Source organism: Rousettus aegyptiacus, unplaced genomic scaffold (assembly GCF_014176215.1).
Source record: "Rousettus aegyptiacus isolate mRouAeg1 unplaced genomic scaffold, mRouAeg1.p scaffold_m13_p_6, whole genome shotgun sequence".
In the NCBI taxonomy this organism is placed as follows: Eukaryota; Metazoa; Chordata; class Mammalia; order Chiroptera; family Pteropodidae; genus Rousettus; species Rousettus aegyptiacus.
This window is the reverse complement of record NW_023416309.1, coordinates 57,585,782-57,612,005: the sequence shown is the minus strand read 5'-3', so window position 1 is coordinate 57,612,005 and position 26,224 is coordinate 57,585,782. Positions and strand designations below refer to the sequence as shown.

Sequence of the window (26,224 nt, the reverse complement as noted above, 5' to 3'; positions counted from 1 at the left end):
AGCAATTAAACTTGCTAACCAACAGTCCTGAGCACATGGTAGGTGCTTAACAAATTATAATGGAATTGAAACGAATATGATTAAACAATTGAAATTGACTTCACCTTCCTAAATTTCATAAAGCATTTCTAAAAGGCTGCATTGCAACAAATGGTCTTTTCAAACACACATATAATGAAAGATACAGAGTGATGAAAAATGTACAGTACTTTACAGATAAAGATTAAAATGTTCTCAAGGCATGAAAAAAAATGGAAGAGGAGAAAATGATGTTCACATTTCCACCGCTATTTAAAACAATCAGTCTTTGGGGTTCACAGCTGGTAACGTCCGTTAGCAGTCATCAGCACGACCGTTTATCTAAAGTATTTCAGAGTGATGTACGAGAGGTACCTTAAGTGAGTATAGCACACGATGGTCCCAACCCCGGGTTTTTTTCCTTTACGACATCCATCAAGTTAATGAAACTACTACAGAGCAGCTCCAGGATTAAGATTCCTTTCAATAACGAGAAATACCTCTCCATTTTCCACAGTGGAGAAGCTAAAGAGATTTTATTTTGATGTGTTTGTGGATCTATTTTATTATAGGTCTGTATTAAACACACAGCTTTTCTTTCTACAGTTTAAAGCACAAGAATTTGATTAATGGGGTCATTTTTAGAGATATAAATTTTCTATCTTAGATCTAATTACAATGAAAATAGCCTAGAAATCGGACTTCGATATTTTCTAATAGCCAGTCCCAACAGGTAACCGGGCCTTTGCCCCCTGATTTCAAAGGGCTGCTGTAACTAATGTCCGCCAGTCACCATCAGAAAGGAGAGCTTTGCTCTGCTCCGTAACTGGAGGGACCGTTCACCTTGAAAATAAGAATGAGAAAAATAATTTAAGCTCTCCATCAACATTTTTCAGAAGCTCTGTACCGTTCGAAAAAGGAATACAAATGAAGGCTGAGGAGGCCGAAGGGCAGCGTGTGAAAGGGGGATGGGCCACAGGGACGGCCGGGGAACGAGGGACGGCACCCTCCTCCTCCTCCTACTCACTGCTGGACTCCCACAGTCGGGGCGGGGGGGGGGGGGGCGGAATACGTAAAGCAAAGAAAGAGGCGCCAGCGGCCAGCGAACCTTCAGCAAGGGGACCCGCCGGGAGAAGCGAGCTGCAGGCCACGCCGCGAACGCGCCCAAGCCCACTTCGTCCTCAGGCCTTTCCTTCCTCTCCACGCTGCACACTCCGCTCCCCACGCGGACGTCGGGCGCACAGAGCGGGAGGTCGAGAGCGCCACGGAAAACCCGTCCGCCGCTGTGGTCACTCTCCCCGCGGGGGCAGCGAAGGCGCAGACCTCGAAGGCAAAGACGCGATCCCGCACTGACGGGGCGACCCTCCCAGCGGCCTCGGGGTGGCGCCGCGGCGGGAAGGCCCGCGTGGTCACAGGCGGGTGTTCCGCGGGGCCCTTCGCGGGGACGCGAAGGCTTCCTGCCAGGGTGGCCACGGCGCCCGCCCAGCCTCGAAGACAAGGCTCCTTCGGGCGGGGCTCCTTTTACTTCATTTTCTACCTTAACGGAAAACATTTTGTGGGCGTGAATCCTAAACCTTGGTGCCCCAGTGTTTAATTTAATTACGTTGGAACGCCGCGTCGCTATCATAGGACCTCGGCTTTCACCTGCACGGCCTGCGTCAGGCATCTGGGCGGCATGACGACCACGCGGGAACGGAGCCACAGTGCGCCAGCCGCGGAGCCCCGGCCGCTCTGGGTCTTGGCGCTGCTTCCGCCGTCGGCTCGCTCCAGCTCGCATCGCACGCGACAGTCGTCCTCCTGTGAATCGCCGTCTACTAAACCAGCTTTCCGGCCGGCACGTCGCGCCGCGAGACCACGCCTGGGAGCCCTCGCTGCCCACTCGCTGCCCTCGTGCACGGCACGCGCGCAGGTCGCGGGCCCCTCGCCTGGGCGCCAGAGCAGAGGCGGGGCCTTCGGCAGGGGAACCGCCCCTCCGCGCACGCAACCCGATGGCTGGGATTTGCCTCAGTCTCTGTGGGAGGGGCGCACCGATAACACCCAGACCGGCCTCGACCCAAAAACCCTGAAGCCCAGTGTGCCTTCTCACGAGGCAGCAGCAGGAAACGAGCAGTGGGAGGAGGCAGCTCGGGGAAACCTCCCTTTTCCTTTGGATGCGCGTGGAGGCCGTGGAGACCAAGTAGGAGTCGCCAGGTCTCCTGATGCAGAGGCAGCATCACCACCGGGACACCTCTGAACGGACAGTGGCCCTGATGGTGGCCATGGCGTCGACAGAGACGGGGGCCAGGTAAACACAACCTCATTTGCCAAAAGACACATCTGTCGCAGCCCCGGAAACTCGGCTGGATGCATGCTCAGGGCCCGTGTCCTCTAGAGGGACAGAAGAGGACCAGAAGGGGGAAGGAGGACGGAGCCGGAACCCGAAGCCGGCAGAGGAAGCCCTTCGGCAGAAGAGCAATTCCAGCTGCGACACTCACTCCAGCCGCGCGGCCGACGGGCTTTCCACTCCCGCAGAAACGAGACCGAAACTGCGGGCGGCGGGAGCAAAGACACCAGCGGCAGACGCAAAGGAATGTTCTAGAGCAAAGCGAAGTGAGTCTCCTCCCTGAGAGAGGCGACGCACACGTCGACGAGCAAAGCCCTGCCCCGGGGAGACTCAGGGCTAACCACACACGTCGACGAGCAAAGCCCTGCCCGGGGAGGCTCAGGGCTAACTTCTGATCACCGCCCATGAGAGCACTGACTACGTGCGGGCGGGCACGCTCAGGGGCCTGTGCAGCGAAACGCAGTCACAGCGAATTCTGAAAATCTGGACCCGCGAGGCGTGAGCTTGGTTCCAATGGGAACAGGAAACAGGCCACAGACAGCTACGTCTTTGACAAATTAACAAGAAATGGAACAAAGCAAGAAAATCGTGGCCATCGTGTCTCATCAGAAAACGGTTTGGCTCTAAATATTTATGCCGAATGTGTCAAATGATACTTTGCAGAAGTAATGACGTCTTCGTACGAACGGACCAACCAGAAGTTTTCCATTGCCCGGTCTTCCCTGACCAGGAGGTAAGACGGCTGTGGGCCGCTTTAGAGACAGGGAGACTGCAGATGGGAACGCACAGGGCCGTCTGTGCCGTCCTTACCCAGGGGGACTCTGAAGACCCACAGCCTGGAAGCGAGGCCGTTCCCCCACCGGGCGGGTGGAGCGCACGGGGCTCTCAGTCACGGCTCAGACGACTTCAACTGATCGGGCAATTCTCGGGCTGCTCGTGAGACATGGAGCTTCAGGCTAATTTCAGCTCATTCGGCCCACGATCATTTGGGATTCATGTATATTATACAATCTCATTTATTAGGTTGGGTACAACTTGCTGTTAAGATACAACATATTCCAAAATATTATGTATCCCGACAAATCCATTTTATGCAAAGCTATTGCTTAATAAAAAGCTATAAATGCTTAATAAAAGCTATAATTTTTTTTTTTTGCATGCTACATACTTCCAAAACAGGATTTGAAGCAGTCTGTGATAGAGAGACATAAAACGAGAATGGAAACAGAAATGGGCCACAGGAAAGAGGGAAAGCAGCACAATCGCCAAACGCCGCGGCCGACGTAAACACCGAAAACATGATACGCCCCCCTGAAAGCTTCCCACTAGCTAAAGAAACACAGTCAGGTTGCAATAGAAGGAAATATTCCCTTGCAATGCATCTTTAAAAGAACTTCCATTTGAAATATTTTTAACTGAACCTTGTATGTCTTAGGTACTTATTCAAAGAGGGTGAAATAATATGTGGAATGAAGTTTTGCAATAGAAATTTAAAATACGTGTAAATATGTCCTCAAGAAATTCTTCCCTGTGTCGACACTCATTAAGAGTTGAGTATAATAAGTCTATCGCCAGTTGTTATTTACTGACAATTGTGAACTCAGTGGAGGTTGGAATGGTGGTGGTGGTGGTGGTGGTGGTGGAGGTGGGTGTCTCTCTCCCCATGGCAGGGTTGGATGGCTGGAAGAATGAACGTCAGTGACCTACCTACTTAGACCCAGATACAAGACTTTCAGGAGATTTTGCTTGAGCTGGTATGAAGTTTAGTCCACACGGAAGGGAACAATGAAGCGGCGCCCCACCCACCCCCTCCTTCATCGTGCCTCCCTTGAGCCGCACCGTGACCCCAAGCTTTAACAGACACCTAGAGGATGAGCAATTCCAGAACGAGCCCTCCCATCTGAGCCTGAAATATGGGCACTTGGAAGTAATGGCTTCGAGAAGATGCCTGTGCTTTGAGTCCCAAACGGCGGTGACAGAGTTACTCCCTTTTATGCAAGTGAGAAGTGAGTGGACGGCCCAGACAGGGACGTGCGTGCAGGGGCTGCAGACAGCAACCCTCTTCCCGGCGCGATGTTTTTCTGCGGAAGAACACCCAGATGAAGCCTCACCATTTTCTCCTAACATGAGCCTGAGCTATAGACTCCAGTGCGCTGTATAAAGTCAAGTCAAGAAATAAGCTCAAAACGAGCAGACGAACAAGGGTTCCGCAGCCCGGAAGGCACGGAGGACGAAGCCAGACACACGCCGAGTTCCCAGGCTAGCCGGTGACCGTGGGACGTCCCGGGCAGGGGCTGCTCTGCCCCGAAACGGCACTGTGCGTGGGGACAGAGGGAAGTGAGGGGCACAGCCCGATGCCTGGACTGTCCCCGCTCCTCAGCCAGCACGGCACTCGACAGTTCTCACGTTTGCCTCCAATAAATGGGGAAAGTTACGAAATTATGCAAAAAGGTTTCGAGCTTTCAATAAAATTGCTTGACAAGTATAAAATATTAATCCAATCTGTCCAAAAAGAAAGAAAATGATTAATAAAAAGTGTGGAGATAATGTGCGATAATGTAAGGTGTTTCTCGGGATAAACGAGTTGAGCAATCATTACAATTCTTATGACTTAGAGCCGGGTTGAAGAAACCCTGTCAAAGAATGCAAAATTCAGGTGAACGCACAAGCATTATATCTAAATTTAAAAAAAAACTTGAAATCGTTCTTCGCAATCATCTCAACAGAAGCAAGTGATTACCTCCCGAGGACAGAGGACCGCACATTGTCAAGACGACAATGCGCGCTGATTGGCCGAGGCGCGCCAGGCGGTTCTGCCCGCGCCTCCTGATGACCTGTTATCACCCACGCTGCACGTCTGTCACCGTCTCTAGCGAGGGCCGAATCTTCCAGGCCTGTGATGCAGCTTTTTTAACGGGCTGCACCCTCCACTCCTTTCAGCAAGGAGGAGAGAAGGGACAGGTCCATAGGCCATGAATACTGTGACAACTGAATGATTCCCGGGGTCCCACTCACCATGCTGCGTGAAGAGGTCACTGTGAATGATTTCGATCAAGCAATACAGCTTCTGAATGGTCAGCAAACCCACGGGGACATTTAGGATGAAATCGGTAAACATCTTGCTATGAGGAAAAACACAATGGAAAGCATTTAGGGATGACATACAGCAAAACGGTCCACAGTGTCACCAGACAGTATGGAGTCGCAAGGTCGCTGAGTGTCACTGAGTGCCACCAAATGACTAGGTAATACCCATTCTACAACATAGGCTGAAATCTTGTAAGAAAAACAATACTTTAAAATGCTATTTTTTACTTCATGCCCATTAAAATGGCCATGAAGTAAAAGACGGACAGTACCAAGTGTTCGCTGTGACGTTAATCAGGGGAACCCCGATACCGGGCCGGCGGGGACGTAACATGGGGCGGCCGCTCTGGAAAACTGTCTGGCATTTCCTCGAAATGTCATACGGTTGCCATATGACCCCCCATTTCCACTCCCAGGTAAGTACATGAGAGAAACCAAACCACGTGTCCACACGAAACCTCATACATGAACCGAAGCCACACTATCAGGACACTTAGGAAGCGGGACCATCCCAGAGGGCCATCGGCCGGTGGGCGGGTGAACAGAGGGCAGTCTATCCATGCAACCCACCCATGAAAGGAATGCCACTGCCCCACGCTATGACACAGACACGCCCTGAGAGCACCGCGCTAAGTGAAGGGAGAGAGTCACAACAGGCCACATGTCTATGCCGCCATTTACGTGAAGTGCCGAAGAAGGCAAACACAGATGCAGGAAGTGGATTAGCGGCTGCCCGGGGCTGGGGTGGGAACGGGGGATGAGGGTGGATGCCCACAACGCATCCCGTTGGGGTGAAATAACTAAAACTGGATTATGGCGATGGTCTCAAGACTCCGTAAAAATACTGAAAACTATTTCAAGGAACATTCTAAACCTAGTGAACTTTATAACGCATAAATTATATGTCCATGGAGCTTTTTTAAAAAATTTATTTTTACAAATGGCCAATAACCTTATAAAGGAGTATCAGAACACGGGGTCTTGCTGGTAAACAAAGACATGTAAATTAAAATGATAAGATTCACTCATATTGAGGGGGTTCTATAAAACAGTAATTCCAAGTATTGACAAAGTTTGGGAAGACGGAAACCAATAAACTCTGGAAGAAGACCATCTGACCCTTTGAAGGGCAATCTTTTAAGAAAATGCAAGACCTAGTAATTCCACTTACATTTATACTATTTATATGACTAAGAGTAGAGAGTACAATTAACTTACTTATAATAACAAACACAAGACACAGCCCGTCAGGACAGCACAGTGGCCTGTTCTCTGCCATCGCAAAGCCGGAGCTGTCAGTGAAGCCCCGCCACCCACCAACTCGGCCATCGAGGACGATGAAAGTGGGCCGGGGCTCGATCCCAGGTCACAGCACTGCTGCGGAGGTCAATCGAATGACGCATGGAAAGTGCTTCGTGTGAGGCCCGTTTTGCGTGGCGAAAGCACACGCTCGATGTCCATATCTACCGTTGCCACTTAAATACATGGCGGGCCAGCGTCGGCTGGGACACCGTGGAAGCCCTTAAACACCTGGCGGAGAGGACTCCTTCATGGTGTGGGAAAACGAGACGGCTCAGGTGCAGGAGCTGACCGGGAAGGAGCGAACGTGGCGCTGAACTTTCGAGGGGCGTGTGTGTGAGTGAGTGTGTGTGTGTGTGAGTGTGTGTGCGCGCGTGTGAGTGTGTGAGTGTGTGTGTGAGTGTGTGTGTGAGTGTGAGTGTGTGTGTGAGTGTGTGTGTCTGTGTGTGTGAGTGTGTGTGTACACTAAAGATAACTAGGATGACCCAGTAAAACATTAAGTTATTCTCCTGTGACCTCTTCTGTTTCAGCAAACGTAAATCAATTTTCTAAGCAGGAAAAAATCCGAACATAATCTTCAACGTCTTCTTTTCTCATCAGCAGACGAGGCGTCCAGGAGGGTCACACACCTAAGGAGCCAGGCGGCCGAGAGCAGCCGGGCTGGCCCGGGGGAAGGGCGTCTGCTCAGTCTGTCACTGCCCGCGATGGCACTCCCGCAAGGGGCGGGGGCTGGCCCTGCGCACAGCGAGGACAGGCCGTGCGTGTGGCCGTGACCCCTGTCCCCAACATCCTGTTTCGTGCGTCCTGAACATCACGGGCGGCACGGGGCGGGCTCGGGAGACCCGGGCAGGAGCCCGAGACGCCGCGTCTCCTCGCTGTTCTAGGTGCCGCGGGGAGCAACACAGCGGGGCGGGCAGGCGGGGCCGTGGGGGCCACAGGGGCCCACACGCTGCCGGGCGGCCCGTGTGCTCCCCCTCGTCTCACCTGGGGCCTGCGAGCTCTGATGGGTGCTGGCAGCTCCCAGCTGCAGAAAACCACCGTGTCCATGCAGGACGCAAAGCCTCGGGGCGCGAGCGGCCTGCGGTGGGCATGGAGCACGGGAAGGACCAACACCTCACACCGCTGAACGGCCCGGGGGACAGGCGGCCCTTCGCCGATGTTTAGCTGGGCTTCTTGGGCTGGCAAAAACGGTGCCGTCAGCCGCTCGTAGTTTATTACGTCAAATCAAAAACGAAAAAGAAAGGCGATGTGACCGCGCTGGCGACGTCCAGGGCGGCGAGGCCGGCACACCCACGTGCTCGTGACAGCTGCGCACACGCTCGTGACGGCTGCGCACGGAACCACGAGAACGGGCTTGCTCGGCGAGGGCGGGGAGAGCAGTGGGTACAAGGGCGGGTTCCGGCCCCGGCCTGACTCCGGGCTCTGAACCCCAACGGCCAGCTTCCCCAAAGGATTGTTTTGTTTTCAGTATTAGCTGTCGGCTTTGACTCTTCTCGGAGGCTCACGGCCCCCTTTCTCCCAGGACCCCCCAAACCGCAGCAGGGGGCGTTGGGGGATACAGGTGAGATGGGAATCTTAAAACTCCGGGATCGGATTTGTAGGTGGCTAAAAACAAACCCGAACCCCAAAACGGACATCGTGATACTCAAACCCCGAGGAATGCCAGAGGCCACATTCGCGCACACGCCCCCTGGGCTCCCAAGCACGTTCTAGAGAAAACACTGTCCCCGTGGGAGGGTGTCCGTTCCGCATAAAGTCATAGTTAGCGGTGCTGCGGGCACCGCTGTGATCACAGAGGCCTGGGCCCAACCTCTGACCACATGGGCGGGGCCCCGAGCCCCCCGTCAACCGAACGCGCTGAGCGGGCGGCCGCGGAGGAACTGGAAGCCCGCGGGCCCCGGGCGCCCTTACCTGAGCTCTTTGGGATCGAACACCAACTTCACGTCGTTGACGATCGTCGGCAGGTACTTCAGCGCTGCCCCCTGCAAAGCAAGACCAACAAGGGTGCTGAGCCGAAGGCAGCTGGGAGGACATTCACGTGAATCTATCGTTACCATGAAGAGCCTCCGACGTACCAAGAAGAGAGACTGCTTTTTAGATGGGAGGCTGACGGCTGAACACGATGAAAACAGAGCCTCCCCACCCCCCAAAAACCCTATGATCCACACACAACGATGGTTTGTTATACGATAATCCTGACACATAGTAACAGTAATGTTAACAGAAGCAATGCTGTTTGCCTGCTGACCAGATGCCCATGCTGCGATAATCTTTCCCGTGACGGCCTCCCTAACCTTAGCAAAGCTGCAGCTGATGGCGACTTGTGCCCTCAGAGGAATCCCCTACCAAAGGACTGCAGCTCTAATATCCACGATACTCAAGGACTATCTTTGCTCCATTCCAAAACTATTCTACTGTATATCTGTGGATCCCTTAGTTAGGAATCATTTTTTTTCCTTTAGTAATTTTATCTCTTATGTTGATATTATGCATATTCTAGAAAACCCACACTAAAAAAATAGACTGATGGTCACAACGACAGACCCTAACAGAGGCTCTGCGCCGTGCTCGCATCCTGGTATGTTTATCTCTAACTGCGACAGGCCTACGGGGAGTTAGTTGGCTGTGCTGGAAGGCAAGGGAAGTGACGATGAAGATGTCACTTACTTCCCCTGATCACGCAGCCAGCACTAAACTGAGCCGGCGTCAGAATCCCGTCTGACCTCGGGAGCTAAGCAGGGCCAGCCCTGGTTAGTACTTGCATGGGAGACCGTATAGGAAGACCAAGTGCTGTAGTCATAAAAAAACAAAACAAAAAATATGGGATTTAAGCTGACAAGGTCCTTGCAATCTGTAAGGTCAACCAAGGGTTGCCTCGCCTAAGAATAAAAAAATAATAAATAAATAAATAAATAAACATGCAGTCCTGTGGGAAGCCAGGGCCTCAGCCTCATCGTCTATGCCCTGCTGGGAACAGTTTCTGGATTTTAAGTGTTCCGACCCCCACTGACCCCACCACTCCCACCTGACTGACACTTAAGTGACTCCTTAACCCAGGCTGGACTCCTCCTCCCTGAAAGAAAGGGAGGAAAACAGCATTCAAGCATCAACCTCAAAACCAAACTGAAAAGAGAACAGGACATAGAGCTGAACACTGGAGAGTCTGACACCTGTTATGTAAACAATCGTTAACACTGTTTTTTCCAAAAGCAAGTGGGCAGAAACCCCGTTTAAACGTAATACCCAGAACATACACAGTCAATTAACTGATTCCTAACAAAAGCACAGGCCCCTCCTCTTCCTCCAACTAATGAAATTAACTCCATCCCTTACACTAAATGTAAAACTTAACTTGAAATGAATCATAGATCTTAAATGTAAAACTTAAAACTATAAAACTTGTAGAAGATACTTGTGACTTTGGGCTAGGCAAAGACTTCTTAGATGTGGCACCAAAAATATAATCTGCAAAAGGAAAAATTGATAAATTATACTTTATTAGAACAAAGAACTTCTGCTAAAACTAAAGGAAATAGTTGCAAACCATGTATCTGATAAAGACCTGCATCCGGCATGTACCAAGGACTCTTAAAAACTCTATCATAAGAAAACAATCCTTCCCCAAAAGTGGGCCAAAGATTTGAAAAGATACTTTTCCAAAGAAGATACATGGATGGTAAATAAGCACCCGGAAAGATGCCCATGTCACTTGTCACCAGGGAAATGCAAATTAAAACCACAATAAGACATCACTAATATCCATTAGAATGGCTAAAACAAAACAAAAACCTGACACTACCGAGCGCTGTTTGCAGATACTGCTGGTCTGGGTTCAAAGTTAGTCCATTAACTTTGGGAAAACACTTGGCAGCTTCCGACAGCATTGGATGAGCCCTCTCCATATGGCCCGGCACTGCCCCCCGCCCCCCGCCAGCCCCGGGCAGGGACCAGGCGAGATGCGACCGTTTGTGAATGTTTACGGCAGCTTTCTTGGCGACCATCAGAAACGAGAAACGATCTAAACGTCCGTGAAAAGGGGAATCCATGCGATGGAACGCCACTCAGCAGTAGAACTTTAACTTAAAAAAAAAAACCTATGTTACATACAACACGAATTAATCTTAAACGCACTCTGAGAAGTAAAGCAAGACAAACTCTAAAAGCTACACACTGATGATTCCCTTTCCAGGGAGGACTCCTCGGAGGTTGGCAGGGGAGCGGTGGGGGAGGGCTCGCCCCGGGGAGGGCTGGGGGGGACACAGCAGGTAGATGGAACTCTTCCACAGGACCCGAGGCAGACGACACCTTAATGCTAAAAACGCACAGGAATCTCCCACCCGGCCACGCAGACCCCGAACACGCCCGCGGGGGAGCGGGTCCGAGTCTCGACCGCAGGGCCTGCGAGTGCGGCGGGCAGACTCAGCTCCCTTCGAGTTTCCCGCCCTGCAGGACGTGAACATCGCGCACGTGCCAGACGTTTCTCTAGGTTGCGGCTCCACGGGCAGAACCGACGCTCAGGACAAGCGCGCGTGAGAGGGGTCAGCCACTGCCCCCTGCACAGCTCGGACAGCGGAGGCGCGCTCGAGGCGGGCACCGCGGGCTCGCTCACGCCCCTCTTCCGCGTGCGAGCCCTGTCCCCCGACGCCGGCCGGGCCGTGACAGGCCCACTCCCTGCTTTGGGGTGCAGCTCTTGAAATCGGCACTCGACAGAAACAATCGCATCGCGGTTTGAACAGTCTGGCTTCGACGACCTTGAGCTTGTTTAGAAAAGCTAAAGGATATTCATCGTGACGTTTAATAATAAGCGTGTGCACCGCGGACCGTTTGGGCCCTGGGGTGTCTCGTGGGTTTGTGATGGCCCAGGGTGAGGGACACGTGGGCTTCGTGCATTTTATCCTGCGCCCGACAAAGCGTCATCTGCCTGCAGCGACGAGGTCAAGTCCACGTCACGAGGGCGAAGGCGACAGCGACAGACCCACCTCCCGCGTGCTGAGCAGGCGGGCGGTGCGCCAGGGCGGAGGCAGGGCTCCCAAGGGTGTCCCCACATCCCCATGTCCCCGCCTGATGTCAGGGCGGCGGCCACAGAGGGGCCTGTGCCCGCAGTGGTCCCAAATGGCAACTAAACGACCGCCGCCCTGCCGAGGACTCCGGCCACAGGGGAACCTCCGTGACGGCCCCAGAGCTGTGTGCGCGCGCCTCATTCTCAGAAGACATCGCTCCCCTTCGCTCTCCACCCCAGGAGGCGCCATCCTTAGCTCGGAGAGGCAGAGGGGCCCTCGTCACCCAGCTCCACAGGCTGTGACCCCGCCACGGCCTCCGTGGCGTCAGGGGACCACATCCAGCTTTGCCCATTTCTATGGTTATTCGTTGTGAATCTCAAGTGTTCGGGGTCCTGCTGGTACTCCCAGCAAAAGGCATGTGCCCGCCCCGCTTCCTCTGTGGGGTGCAGCAGCCCCCCTCAATCCGGGTCCCTGCCTTGGAAGGAGCCGCTGCTCCAGGAGCTCCCCCAGGTGCAGAGGGCCCGACAGGTGCGGCAGGGCGGATGTGCGGTGGAGAACCTCACCCTCAGGGAGACACCGCCTGATGGACGGGCCAGGTGCCGGTGGGGGAGCCGAGGCCGGCATGACTCACTGGCGGCCGTGCATGCGTCCGAGGGTCCCACGGGGCCCTGGGCGCCCGGCCAGGCGGTCTGAGCCCGGGCTCCCCCACCACGTCAGCATCTGCGATCAGGGGCTCTCACGGTGGCCCTCCTTGGTCAATGGCGGTGGCTAACACAGCCCGCCCCAGGGCCGGTGGGGGAGTGGACGGAGCACGTGCAGGGCATGCTGGGGGGCGGGGAGAGCTGGCGGAGATGCCGGAGACACAGCTGCGTGTGGACTCCCCCTCCTTCCAGGGCCCGAGCCGTGAACCAGGTCACCTGTGACGACAGCCCAGGACAGGGCCTGGCCAGGAACTGCGACCACCATAACACAGGCCTTAGGTGACGTCACTGCACTTAGCCCGGGTTATCTCTCGGTTTTTAAGTTATAATTGAAATTATCAAATCAACACTGGCTTTCTAAGAAAGTTATTTTTTCAGAGCGGACTTTAAACCTACTTAAATTCACAGAATGGCCGCTTAACCCAGCCTGCTTTTCTCTGAACTTGGAAAAGCTGTCCTCCATCCACCCCGGATGGACGGGCCCCATTCTCGGCGCATTTGGGCCTCGGGACCGTCGACAGGTGAGCGCTGACGTGCTGAGAACCCACGCGAGTCCCCGCGCGCTTGGGCACACAGAGGCTGCCGGCAGAGCCGGAACCACCTCCGAATGCATCAGGGTCCCACCTCTGCGCCCGCCTGAAAGCCAGCAAGCCACGGAAGGTGCCAGAAAGAAATTCACAGAGAACCGTGGCCAGGGGTCGAGCTACTTCTATTTACACTAAAAGACGAGCGAGTTGCCGAGTGTCCTTTAGAACTGCCTTCACTGCTCAGCGCACTGGGAATCAAGAACTCGGCACAATCTCCGGCCACACCACCCTGACCATGCCTCATCCCGGCTCATCTGGGAAGCTCAGCCGGGTCGGGCCAGTTCATACTTGGACGGGAGACCACCTAGGAAGACCAGGCACTGCAGGCGTAAACAAATAAACAAACACACATGCAACCCTCAGGACGCCCAACAACCACAACGTGAGGTCGGAACTGAAGCAAAAGGAAAAGAAACACTTAAACCAAAGGTTTAGGTGAGAATAAGACGAAACATCGAAAAGCTTTAAAAACGGCGGAACATGCTAAAAGGTTTCTAATTGCTAAAATAGCTCAGGTTAAAGAAATTAAATAAATTTTACACTCTTCTCTAAGTAGATTGAATTGTCATACATCTCAGGAGAATGCCAACTTAATCAAAACTGTGAACCCAAACCAAAAATGCACTTTCTACCTAGTACTGGTTTCACGTTGTAAGTGTCTGTCTGGCTAAAAATATTACCACTGATGATGATTAACAGACACTATTTTAGGGTAAAGTTCAGGCTACATTATTCAGTATAATTATTTTAATTAAATCCATTAGCATATCTTTATATAAGATTACAAGAGCTACTGGTGATACAAAATAAGTTTTTCTTGAATAATGTATGAAGCAATTATTAATTTACATATTTCTCGAGAAAAACGCATATTAAAATGATTCCATTTGGAAGTTCTGAGCTAAAATATATATGGTCCACAAATTCTCCTTTCAGACTTAAGTGTTGCGTCTTTGGAAGATTTGGGGCAGAGCCGAAGGGCCATTCCGCTGCCGGAAAACGCAGCAGGGCCAGCTTGACCAACAGGTGCCACTGGACCCGAGCTGGTGCCTCCCCTGGGGAAGGGAGGCGACGGGGCAGACGCCCGGACGCGGCGGCTTCGTGTGGCTGAAGAACGGAAAACCACGGTGCCTTGGGGGGATTCGAGGACGTGCCACTCCGAGCCACCCTGCTGCACGTGGTGAAGGAGCCCGGACCAAAACCAAGAGGAAGATGATGGAGCCACAGAGGATGATGCTTCTGTCGCTGACACCCTCGCGCGTAAAGCCTACCTGCTCGCGCCTTCGCGCTACACGTGCCTCTTCTCGTCGTAATCGGGCCTCTTTAAAGCAGATTCCGGTCTTTAAAACAGCGTTTCCCATGCCCACCACCGACGCTTGGGTTCACTCGGTGACAAGTGACAATCCAGCGGCTGGAGGAAACCGTTTCTGGGAGTGCTGGTGTGCTGAGGTACCACAAAGCTCCAGCCAAAATAGTGATAAAAAAGTACCAACCTATCACTTTTACAATTTTTCAGTGGCTCCAGCGCAAGCTCCAATATTTAAAAACTGATTTGTTATGGCCAGTCTATGAAAAGACGGTGACATCACTAAACATTACTGCAAATTAAAACCGCGAGATATCAATCGCCTCGTACTCAATAAGGTGGCTACAATAAAGAAGGAAGGAAGGAAGGAAGGAAGGAAGGAAGGAAGGAAGGAAGGAAGGAGAAAAGAAAAGAAAAGAAAAGAAAGAAACTAACAGGTGTTGGCAAAAAGAAAGAAAGAAAGAAAGAAAGAAAGAAAGAAAGAAAGAAAGAAAGAAAGAAAGAAAGGAGAAAAGAAAAGAAAAGAAAGAAACTAACAGGTGTTGGCAAAGACATGGAGAAATCAGAACCTTTCACACACTGCTGACAGAATGTAAAATTGGTGCGGCCGCTGTGGAAGACAGTACAGAGGTTCCTCAGAAAGTGAAGAACAAATTTACCGCATGATCCATCGGGCCATCCCACGTCTGGGGACCCAACCAAAAGAACTGAGAGCAGGCTCTGGAAGACCTCGGCACACACCCATGTGCACGGCAGCATCACACTCAGAGGCCAAGAGGTGGAAGCAACTCAACAGTCCGTCCATGGATGAATGGAATAAAAATGTGGCATTTGTACACAATGGACTGTAAATTAGCCTTAAAAAAGGAAGAAATCCTGGCAAGCTGCTACATAGGTAAACTTGGAGGATGGCAGGCCCAGTGAAATGAGCCAGTCGCAAAATGACAAGACATCCAAAGACGTCAACTTCACGGAGACCGTAAGTAGAACTGTGGTCGCCCGCGGCTGGGTTCCTGTGCAGCCGTGTGTGCGCGCAGTGGGCACCCACGGGCTCAGGCGTGCCCTGCCCTGCTCCCGCCCTCCTCTCGATGGGAAGATGCAGCATCAGGCCCGTTCCACCCTGGGTCCCCACGGCGGGTCACGCAGGAGGCCAGAAGGCTGTCCGGCCAAGGACGGAATAACCTGTGAGACAGCGAATGGCCAGGGCGGAGCTGCCGCGACCCGGGGAGGGAGGACAGGCGCCTGCCGAAGCCGGCTGAGCAGCGGGACCTTGCGGCAACGCCTACGAGGCCCGAGAAGCGGAGGGGGGGAGTGAGCCCCCCGCGCACAGACAGGGTGAGCCCGCTCCCCTCCTCTGCGGCCACGGCGCCGTCCGCACCTCCCAGGACCCGCGTGCGGAGCCAAGCCGTGCTGAACGGAGGGTGCCCGCAGCCCCGCGAGCGCAGAGCCCACCTCCGCGGCTGCGCCTCGCCTCCCCTCCGCCCCGGCCCCGCGGCGCCGCTGGAAGGCTCGGGGCAGGGGCCGCCCCGCGAGGAGGCCTTCGCAGCTCCAGGCGGCAAACCCGGTTACCCCTCTCGACAGCTTCCAGCAGGCAAAGCGTGACTTCCAAATGAGAGCAATGTTGTAAAAAAAAACAAAATAAATGCTCGAAGTTCAGAAGTTGACGGACAGGAAAATGGTCCCGTTCAAAAGCATCTCAAGAGCTTGAGCCACAGTGAGAGAGTGTGGAAGACGGTGGAAGACAGAGAACACGCCACGCTTGTGTCTTGCACACGGCCACGAGGCAGAGCCTGCGGGACAGGGACCGGGAGGGCCCCCAGAGGCCCCGCCCGGCACGTGCACGGCCTTTCCCCGCCCCCAGCCGCCGCCGGCTGCCCCCTGCTCCGGCCGCCCCAACCGCCCTCTGACGAGCCCTGCTGGACCCAGGCAAAGCCCCCGCCCCCACGCCCAGTGCACGCTGGGGGAGGCTGGACCCCGGCACATGTCCACCCACCGTGGCTGGGGCTGCGCCCCCCACGGACGTCCAAGTCCCGGGCCCCGGAACCGGACCCCTCCTGCTCCCCGTGCACGTCAGCCGACTTCCCTGGAAACGGCCTTTGCGGATGAAACCGATGAAGCTGAGGCCGCGCCAGACCAGGTGGCCTTCAGTCCCCCCGCCGGCGGCTTCACGGGGAAGAGGCGGGGGGGCTGGGCACAGAGACGCGTGCGGGGCTGGACGCCGTGCAGGGGCCGAGGCGGGGCAGGGGCATGAAGCGGCACGCCAGGACGCGCCAGCGGCCAGCAGGGGCGGAAGGGGCCTGCCTGGCACCTCCCCGCGACCTCCCCGAGAGCTTTGTGGGGAGCCCGACCTGCCGGAGCCCGCCGGCCCAGCAGAGAGCCAGCTGCTGCTGCTCCCCGTAAGCTGCCCACGTTCGTCTCCTTAAGGCAGCCCTGGGAACTGACGCGCGCGCACACACGCGTGCATGCACACACACGCACGCACGGGCTCACGCGCGCCCAGCGCCAAGGCCAAAAGCAACGGCTCCTCCACGGCCCACTTTCACTTTCCACCCGTTTCCAGCCAACGGCCTCGCAAAATCCAATGACGATGACTGTCTCGCAAACCCAAGCGGCCCGGACGACGCAGCAGCATCATCGAGTCACCAGGCACGTTTCCAAACCGTCATCGTCGGTGCTCGTCCTGCAGTCACCAGAGGGCAGCGGGACGCGCCCGGGCGCGGCAAGGACCCAGGTCGCCCGCTACGTGGCACGAAGGTCAGGCCGCAGCCCCGCTGGGGCTCCGCGGGGCGGCCCGTGGGGGCGAGAGAGGCAGGACCCTGCGCCCGCCTTCCCAGGTGACGGCTCCCCACCCGCCCGCCCTCTCCCCCGGGCACCAGCACTGCCGCTGCGGTCACTCCGGGACGACGGCCTGGCCAGCCCTGGCCAGCAGCACGTCCTGCTCTGCTGCTCTGTCCCGCGCAGCGGCCGCCAGCAAGGCTGTTCTCTACAAAACAGTCAGGATGATGAATTTTATATTTCACTACAAAAAAGTTAGTTAGAAAAACAGAAAGAACGTTCTGCCCCCGGGAACGTCACTTCCAACAGATGCGGGACAGCTCCCTGCTGCCTGAGTCGCCGTCCGTGCCTGGAGCCGGAACACCAGTGACCGACCCACACCCTGGAAGCAGCTGAGCGCCTCGACCCAGCTCCAGAACGAGGCACGTTGGCCTAATGCGGCCACTGCCACGGCCTCCATGGCTGGGCGGCCACCGCTCCCCGAAGCGCGCCACTACCGATGCCAAGGCCTTAATGAAGCAAGAGGCGACACCATGTCCCGAGGCAGAACCCCCAGGGCGCCGCGGAGGAGAGCCTCGTCAGCGTCCCCCACGCCGGGCGCCGTCCCAACACGCCACCGCGACACACGCTGTCACGTCTTCCTACAGTTGTGCCTTCGACTCGTGCCCCAGCAAACGCTGGCTATTCAGGTCAGAGGATTTAAAACACGAACCTCCAAATTAGTAACTCTTAAAAAATGTGCTCAGATGTACAAAGGGGAGTCTTTATAAACGTTGCCAACCTAACGAAACGCTTCGGGCTGGGTAATTAAAAACATTCCCGCAGGTCAGCCAGTCTCTTCTCTTCCCAGGGAAGAGCTGGCTGGGGAGACTAATTATCACTGTCCCCCGACATTAACACTGGGCATCTCCTCTCCCGGAGACCGGAGGCAAAGGCAGAAGCAGGCGTCCTGCGCCCGTGGGGGGCTCTCCCCCCAGGATCTCAGACGCGGGTCAGAAGCCTCCGTCATGCCGAGGTCCCTGCAGGCGGAGGCGGAGCACAGAGCAGCCGGACCGTGGACAGGAGCGCGGGGAGCAGGTGCTGCATCCCCTCAGAGCCCGTCGAGGCCTGCGCTGCTCCCTGCAGACTCGGCTGCCACCGCAGAGAACCCCACTTTTGCTGAGCAGCCCTCGGGAGCTGCGACCTCCAGAGGTCCCCGTGCTGGCTGCCTTCCCTAACACCCCGATGTCCCCAGCCCTGAAACCAGGCCCCCGCCCCCTTCACTGCTCTCCAGACTCCTGAAGGTCAAGGGTGGGGCTGTGGCACCAGGGTGACCAGCCTGGGCGGTGCTGTTAAGGGAACCTGTGGGTGTGACTATTATCTACAGCCAGGTAACTTTATGCAGAGAGGATTATCCCTGTTGAGCTGGGTGGGCCTGACCCAATCAGTTGAAGGTGTTAGGAACAGAACTCGGACTGCCTGAAGAAGAGAAAGTTTAGCCCACGGCGCGCAGCGGCAGCTCCTGCCCGCAAGGCCAGGCTCCCCGATTCCAGACTCCCCTGGGCAGCCCCTCAGCCACGTAAACCAATTCGCTGCAATAAACAAACATATACCCTCTCAGCTCCGTGTGCTAAACGGATGCCTGACCGACTGACACGCCTGCCTTGCACACCGGCCCGGCATGGGCTTACCTGGGCTTACCTGGGCTTACCTGTGCCTGACCACATGGACCACATGGACCACCGGGGGCGGGGGGAGCCTCGCCGGGCTCTGCAGCCTCCCCCCAGCCTCTGCCCCGCGCCGGCGGGGCACACAGGAAGGAACTGGAGGACAGGGGGCCGGCGCCCAGCAGCCGCGCGCTGAGTTAGCATCAGGAGACAGCAGCAAGTGCTCGGCTGGCTCCCCAAGGCGAGAGCCCTCGCCCCACGCCTTGGTGGCTCGCGCACGCACTCGGGCGCCTCGCTGGCTCTCGGGCCCGGATGCTGAAGGGCGACGCGACTGAACGTGAGGACCGCGGAGGCAGCGGCGCGGGGTCGCGCAAGCTGACGCGGCCCAGCACCTGGCTCCGATTCGTTCTTCCAGGTAACAGTGAGACAACCATGATGCCTCCCATGTCTCCTCTCCTAGATTCAGTTCGAATAAATCCTGAGTCCTCTAGAAAGCACCATGATTGCCTCCGTTTCCGGATTCCACAAGAAAAATGACAGATTAATTTCGACCAAAACAAGAGTTCACAGAAAGACATAAAACCAGGGAAGAATGAAAACCAGAGCCGAGGCACCTGCCGTGCGCGTAAACACGCAGCAGGTTTACAGCTTTTCATAACCGTGACGGGGATGCTCAACATGCTCCCGGGGGCAGTGCCCTCGCCTGCGGCCTGGGGAAAATGGCACTTTGCTTCCGAAAGCGGCTGAAGGACAGAGAAAGGTCACAGGAAGCGACGGCGAAGCCCATGGAAGGGACGGGAGCACGAACCTCCGGCCAATGCACGGCTTGTTGTGTGAAGACGCCAAGGTGCCTCTGCACCGACGACCAAGGGTGTCCCGAGGCACCTGGTGGCCACTGGCCGCGGGGTTACATAAACCTTAGAATGCGTTTTACCATCACACTTAGAATTGCCACCATCGAAACGGAAACCTGCCGGCTTTGGCTCTGCATCCGAAAAGCATGAGTTAGAGTGAATTGGAGAAAACTTCTAAATTAAATACAAAAGCAACTGCAAAGAAAAAATTATCTTTATTGGAACGAAATGCCATGATCATCAGAGGAAATTAAGTAATTCGGCTCTGGATCTTGGAAGATCTGGAATTTGACAATTTGACAAACACGATGGTGAATAAAAATAAAACTGAAAAAGAAAGCTAAGGCTGAGACTGCCCATTTATTTCCAAGATTCGTGTTTGTAACCAAAGAGTCATTTATCTCTTTAATGACCAGTTAATACCAAGATTATTTCGGTCCTGCTTTAAACAGACGGCCCTAAGCGATGCGCACGTCTAACTCCGGATGCCACCGACGTCTCGTCGGCGTAAGCACGCGAAAGCCTGGCTGGGCCCGAGAGCCCAGGGGAGACGCCAGGAGGCGGCAAACGGGAGGTGCGACTGGGGCGAAGGGCACCCGCGAATTCCCTGGACGCCCGCGCGCGGCCCTCACTCTCAGCCCCGGGTATGCCTCGCTGGGCTCTGAAGGGAAGTCCAGGACCCCCGGGGATCCCCATGGACCACGATTCGTCCTAACAGCTTCAGGACCCACCGCCCACTCAACGTTCCTCCCACGATGGGCCCAGGGAGCAGCCGTCCTCTCTCCCCGGCCCCCGCCCGCTCCAGCACCATGGACAGAGCCCAGCACGCTTTCCCGGGACTCCGTCAACCTCAGGTTCCATGCCAGAAACAACGGCCTGTCTTAGAGGATGCTCTACACGCTGCACCTTAGAGGATGCTCTAAATGCTGCACAGCTTCTGAGCACGCCCTTGGGAAGCCGACATTTCCTGTGCTGCCTGGGAAACCACGAGCCTGTCTCCCGAAAACGTGGCTCACCTGGGCAAGCGCAGCGTGAGTCTGGTCCACGCACAGCGCGGACCAAAGTCCTCTCAGTGAACAGTGCTCTGAGCACGGCTGCAGGGTGTCTGTCCTTCCACCCAAACCTGGCCACGTTTCTGGACCTTCTAGAGCCTTCCAGAGCACCTCCTGCCCCGTCCTCTCCCGCCCACCCCGCTCTCTGGAACTATCGTTTGTCCCCCTGAGTCGGGTGGCCCAGGATGGGAGACAGACCCTCATGTTCCCAATGAGGGAATTCCACATTTGGGTCATTTAGAACACATACACTCTCACGTACACAGATAAAAGGCACCGTCTCCTTAGAACACTTCGCTAACATGACTGCGCACGCCTCTCTGACATCGCGGGGCACGAGCGTCACTCCGGAAACACCCCTCCCCCCTCACGTGTCGTGAAGTGACGTCAACTCACGTCTCACCTGCACCCCGACCAGCAGGCCATCGCGCCACACGAACCCCGGCGTTTACCACACGGCACTGTTTACGTAAATGGTTTCTCAAGCCAGGACCCCCGACTTGCACAGTACTAGCAATTTTATTTTCTGTTTAATTTATTTTGTTAGGTACATATTCATGATCTTTCATGGTCACTGAAACGCGACCAATTATCCCACCTTCTCAGTGACCTTTAAAAGGTTCATCGTGATGACACGCAGCACCTGCTCTCGCCAGCGGGAAACTGCCAGGTGCAGTTAGTGTCTCTTTGCTGCATTTCTTAACCAATGCTGCCAGGTAACCCGTGAAATCACGGCAACCTAGCCGTGAGGCTTCAGGCTAACGTTTCAGGATTTTTTTTTTTTTTTAACTAAAATAACGAGAAAGATGTCATAAGTCCTCACAGAGAAGTAAGGTGACCACTCTGGGAGGCGACTTGGGAGTTTATACGCTGGGCTGTCTGTCACATTTTGGTGACAAACGTTCTAACCCTGGCCTGCGATGTGACACAGAGGATACATCCAGAAAACTCTTTGCATCGTACACTCAAGTTTACAGAATGTAAATCCCACCTCGGTAGAAGTGACTCTATGGAGAGCTGCTCAGGGACCGTGATTCTGTTTGTCCACGGCAACGAATGTCCGCTGACAGCACCATGCCTCATAAAGCCATCCTAATAAAAGGAAATGTGAATGGATGGGTTTTATAATTCTCTGAAAATAGTATTTATTTTGCCAAAATATAGCGCCCTGGGTTCAGGCACATTTCAAATAGAGATGACAGATTCCATCCGAGAAGATGGCAAAACCTCGCTCAGCTACCTTGGGGTCACTGAGGTCTGAGGGCGAGATCACGGCAGATGCCGAGGAGGTCACGGAAAGAATTACGAGCTGACGAGGAGATGCTGGGAGGGCAGGCGAGGAGAGGGGCACACTGCAGGCTGGCTAACTCCATCCTCACTCACGCGTGCGAGACCAAAGGCGTCCTTGTGAAAATTCAAACACAGAGTAAACAAAACCGGTCTTCAGTAGCTCGGCGTTGGAGACAGGCCGGTAGAGACAGGCTCAGCGTCAGCTGTGACCTGTGACTCCGGTTCCCGGTTCGGGCGCCTCCCTGGAACCGGCCGCCTGCGCTCGGGGAGGTGCCGGGAGAGGCTCAGAGGCCGGGACAGCACGACCGCACCGCCTCCCGACCACGCGGCGCTTTCCACATGCGATGCGAGGCGGACAACGGCTCGAGAGGGCTGGGCGGTGAGCGGCCATCAGAACCCCAAAGCGAGTATTAACGGACCCCCGAGAGTGGGGAAGGGGTCTGGGGGAGCGATGCTGGAGAGGGGAGGACGCGCCCAGCATCGCCCGCATCCTAACCCGGCGAGGAGGCGGCGGCCGGTGAGGAGCTGGCGCGTCAGGTCAGAGAGCCCGCGGGGCCCTGGGGGCCGCAGACCCCGGACAGGACGGAGCCCAGGACGGCCAGGACGCAGAGGGCAGGGCCGTCGTCGTCCCACACAGGCCCAGGACACGTGACCGCCTCCCCTGGAGATGGCCTACGCCTGGGCGGTGACCGTTCCTCTCCGTGAACACCGCCCCCTTTCTATGGTTCATCACCTCCCTAGCCGGTTAGGGCACCTGGGTGAGGAACGGTGTCGGCCCCACAAAGCCCCCGGCCGGCAGGGAGGCCTGGCTGAGACCCCGAGAAGGGGGTCCCACTGGGGGACAGAACTCTGAAAGGGGACTTGCCAGATTCCAGGAAAACTTTTTTTAAATTAAAGACATATTTTACTTAAAAATGTAAATGAAAAAAGTCATCCCATGACAAAAATAAAAGCACTGATAAAGAATTTCACGAGAAGACATTTCTAAGAACGTGTGTAATTTTCATACTGAGAGACGCCCTGGGAAAAATCCATTGCCGCCCGTTCCTTCCCTGGGGATCTTTTCTGAAAATGTAACTTTAGATTAAAAAATAAATCCATATGTCAAGGCCCGGTGAGTCATTCGTGATCTCTGCGTGATTATCGGAGCAGGTCCACTGAGGTGTCTCCTCAGCTCCGTCCAGTGAGGTGTCTCCTCAGCTGCGAGGTCCCCGCCCCCGGGGCGCCGTCTTCACCCAGACCCCGCCCACTCCTGCCCCAGCCCCCTGCCCATCCCCCATCTCAACCCCCAGAGCTCCGCGCCGGCCCCCTCTGCTTCCGTCAGCCCTGACCTGGTGATCGCAGCCCACCGCCTCTCTCTCTGGTCCTTGCTTGTCCGCAGTCTGTCACCTGGATGCCCAACGCTGCGGTGATGACCCACCTCATCTGCTATCTATCCATTCTGGGGCCCGCGTCACCTGGCTTTGTCTCCTGCTAACTCTGCACGCTCCTCATGGCCTCGGCCCGGGCACCGATGAGCACTGACCATGCCGTGCGGTGGGGGAAGCTAGAGCCCGCTCCGTCTGCCCCTGAGGCGACCTGGGGAAGACTCAAGGCTGCTTTCCCGGGCCAGCTGACCACACGGATGTCGCAGTGACCACGACTTTTTGTCCCAGACCACTCGTCCTGGCCAGCCCCACGGCAGCTCCGGCCCCCGCTTCCTGGGCGCAGACGCAGTGGCCGACCTGCGCCCACGCGGTTCCACGAGGTGAGACCCCAGGCAGGAAGGCGGGGAGGGAAGTGCCGGCGGCACCGCACGCGCTTTGTGCCCAAAGAGAAACACGCAGGAGCAACCGTGACGGGCACGTGCCGCCAGGAGAGGCGGGGGAAAGAGCAGACCCTCGGGGGAGCCCGAGGAGGCCGCGGATGGGCAGGGGGCCGAGGGGGGGGGGGGCTGCAGCCAGGCCCAGAGCGCCCGGGGCCGGGTGGGGCAGGCCGAGGGCAGGCCCGTCCCCAGGGCCGGGACAGGAGGAGGAAGGCTGGAAAGGCCTGTGGGAGTGGCGTGCAGGAAGGACAACCAGGGGCACCGCGGGTCACGGCCCGCGCGCCCCCGACGCCCCTCCCCACGCCGCGGGTCACGGCCCGCGCGCCCCCGACGCCCCTCCCCACGCCGCGGGTCACGGCCCGCGCGCCCCCGACGCCCCTCCCCACACCGCGGGTCACGGCCCTGCGCGCCCCCGACGCCCTTCCCAGGGACAGTGCGGAGTCACGGCCTGCACGCCCCCGCCGCCCCTCCCCACGCCGCGGGTCACGGCCCGCGCGCCCCCGACGCCCCTCCCCACGCCGCGGGTCACGGCCCGCGCGCCCCCGACGCCCTTCCCAGGGACAGTGCGGAGTCACGGCACCGCGCGCCCCCGACGGCCCTCCCCCACACAGAGGGTCACGGCCCGCGCGCCCCCGACGGCCCTCCCCACACCGCGGGTCACGGCCCGCGCGCCCCCGACGCCCTTCCCAGGGACAGTGCGGAGTCACGGCCCGCGCGCCCCCGACGGCCCTCCCCACACGCGGGTCACGGCCCGCGCGCCCCCGACGCCCTTCCCAGGGACAGTGCGGAGTCACGGCCCGCGCGCCCCCGACGCCCCTCCCCACGCCGCGGGTCACGGCCCGCGCGCCCCCGACGCCCCTCCCCACACCCGCAGGACAGGCTCTGCCCTAGGCCTTGGCCACCAGGCTTCGGCTGAGGTTCCCGCCGTGAGCCCTGCTCTGAGTCTTTGTTCTCCCCTAAGGCATCTCTGCTAAGGCCACATGGCCTGATGTCAGGCAGCTCTCAAACTTATCAGCATCTCGTTGGACACTGACGGACCCAACCAGCGAGTCTCTGTGCCTGGGAGGTGTTACCGTGCGTGTGGAAAGATGCTCGCACGCGGTGGCAGAACGCACTGACCTCGCGTTCACCACTGACCTACTTTAAAACACACGTGTAATCCGGGCACACGGGGACAAAGACTTCAGGAAAGATCAGGACCAACGCTGACGGCAAGTAACCGCCAAGCGCTAGATTTACGGGTGTCACTTTACGGTACTTCATTTTTCTGTTGTTACCTGTCTTTGAGAAACAATCACATAAAGAAATAAAAATTTCATTTAAAAATGATCCCACCACTTTCGTTGGCTCAAGATTCCGCGACAAAGTTTTAACAATGAATCGCACAGAACACTCGGCGCCCCCCGCAGCTCGCTGGCCCCGCGGCCGCCCTCTGCGCCGAGGGCCCCTCTGGCTGCCGGAGGACGGCGGGGACTAGAAGAGGCGATGTGGGAAGCTCACACACCGGACATGCCCAAGGCAGACAGTCCAGTAACGGAACCGTCTAACCGGGTAGGACCTACACCCGCCAGAGCCGCGTTTCCCTCAGGCCCACCCGTGGGAGAACACGGCGGCTCCCAGGAGGAGGGGCGCCGGGCGAGGCGGTTGCCAGGGTAACGGGTGCGCAAAGCTACCCCTCCGAGCGACCGCCAGCAGCGCCACGACCCGCCAGGAGCTGCCACGTGACGCCGGGCCTGACGAATGGCAGCAGGAACAGTGTTTCTTCATCCTAATGTAGACGGACCGTCGCCCAACGTCTCAGACACGGCACCTCTGCATGTAATCGTGAGTGGGGACCATGCGAAATCTGTAATATCAGTGTGTGTTTCTTGGAATTCTATGAAAACATCGGTTTTGAAAATTAATTGTCCTTTCATTATGTTTTACCTAATCAGACGACGAGGACTGTTGTTCTTCCTTAACCATTAAACGAGAGAGACAACAATTTATACCAAAAAAGAAAATCAATCATCGTATCTAAAGGTTACGTAGGCAAAAATAAAACCTGCCTCGTTTTAATAAGGTACGCCTTTCACAGTCTTTTATTTTTCTGTCCTTTACCTCTTCCCTAATTCAATGTACCATAATGAACGCACGGGATTTCCCAAGGGAAAAGTAACTCTCCCTGAGTTACAGACGTGTCACATTCACAGTTCACGAGCCTAATGCTGCTCGGCTTCTCATCAAAATGACACTGCCTGGCAGGATGTGACAGAAAGCCAGTGTCACGTGCGACCTGGGACGGAGAGTCGGGGCTGGCCCTGCCGCCCAGGCCAGTCTGCCCCTGCGAAGTCCCCGACACCACGCCGGACTGACTTCCCTCGTCCCCAGTTCCCATTCCCCGATCGAGTGCTTCCGACTTCACGCAAAGTCCGTAACTTCATCAACACCTACACGCAAATACCTCATTCCACCATGAAGTTCTGCAAGGCAGCGTCAGCGA

At 56.2% G+C, this 26,224-nt stretch overlaps 1 protein-coding gene across 3 annotated transcripts in view; it reads right to left on the bottom strand.

Annotated features, from left to right (window-relative positions):
• DOCK1 (dedicator of cytokinesis 1) overlaps positions 1-26,224 on the bottom strand; it is a 326,782-nt gene that overhangs the window by 198,970 nt on the left and 101,588 nt on the right. For all 3 annotated transcript variants that reach the window (XM_036222878.1, XM_036222880.1, XM_036222881.1), the window contains 2 exons: positions 8,639-8,709; positions 5,357-5,463 (listed from right to left, as the gene is read on the bottom strand). In XM_036222878.1, the coding sequence (XP_036078771.1) occupies positions 5,357-5,463; positions 8,639-8,709 (178 nt within the window). The remainder of the gene's footprint in view (positions 1-5,356; positions 5,464-8,638; positions 8,710-26,224) is intronic.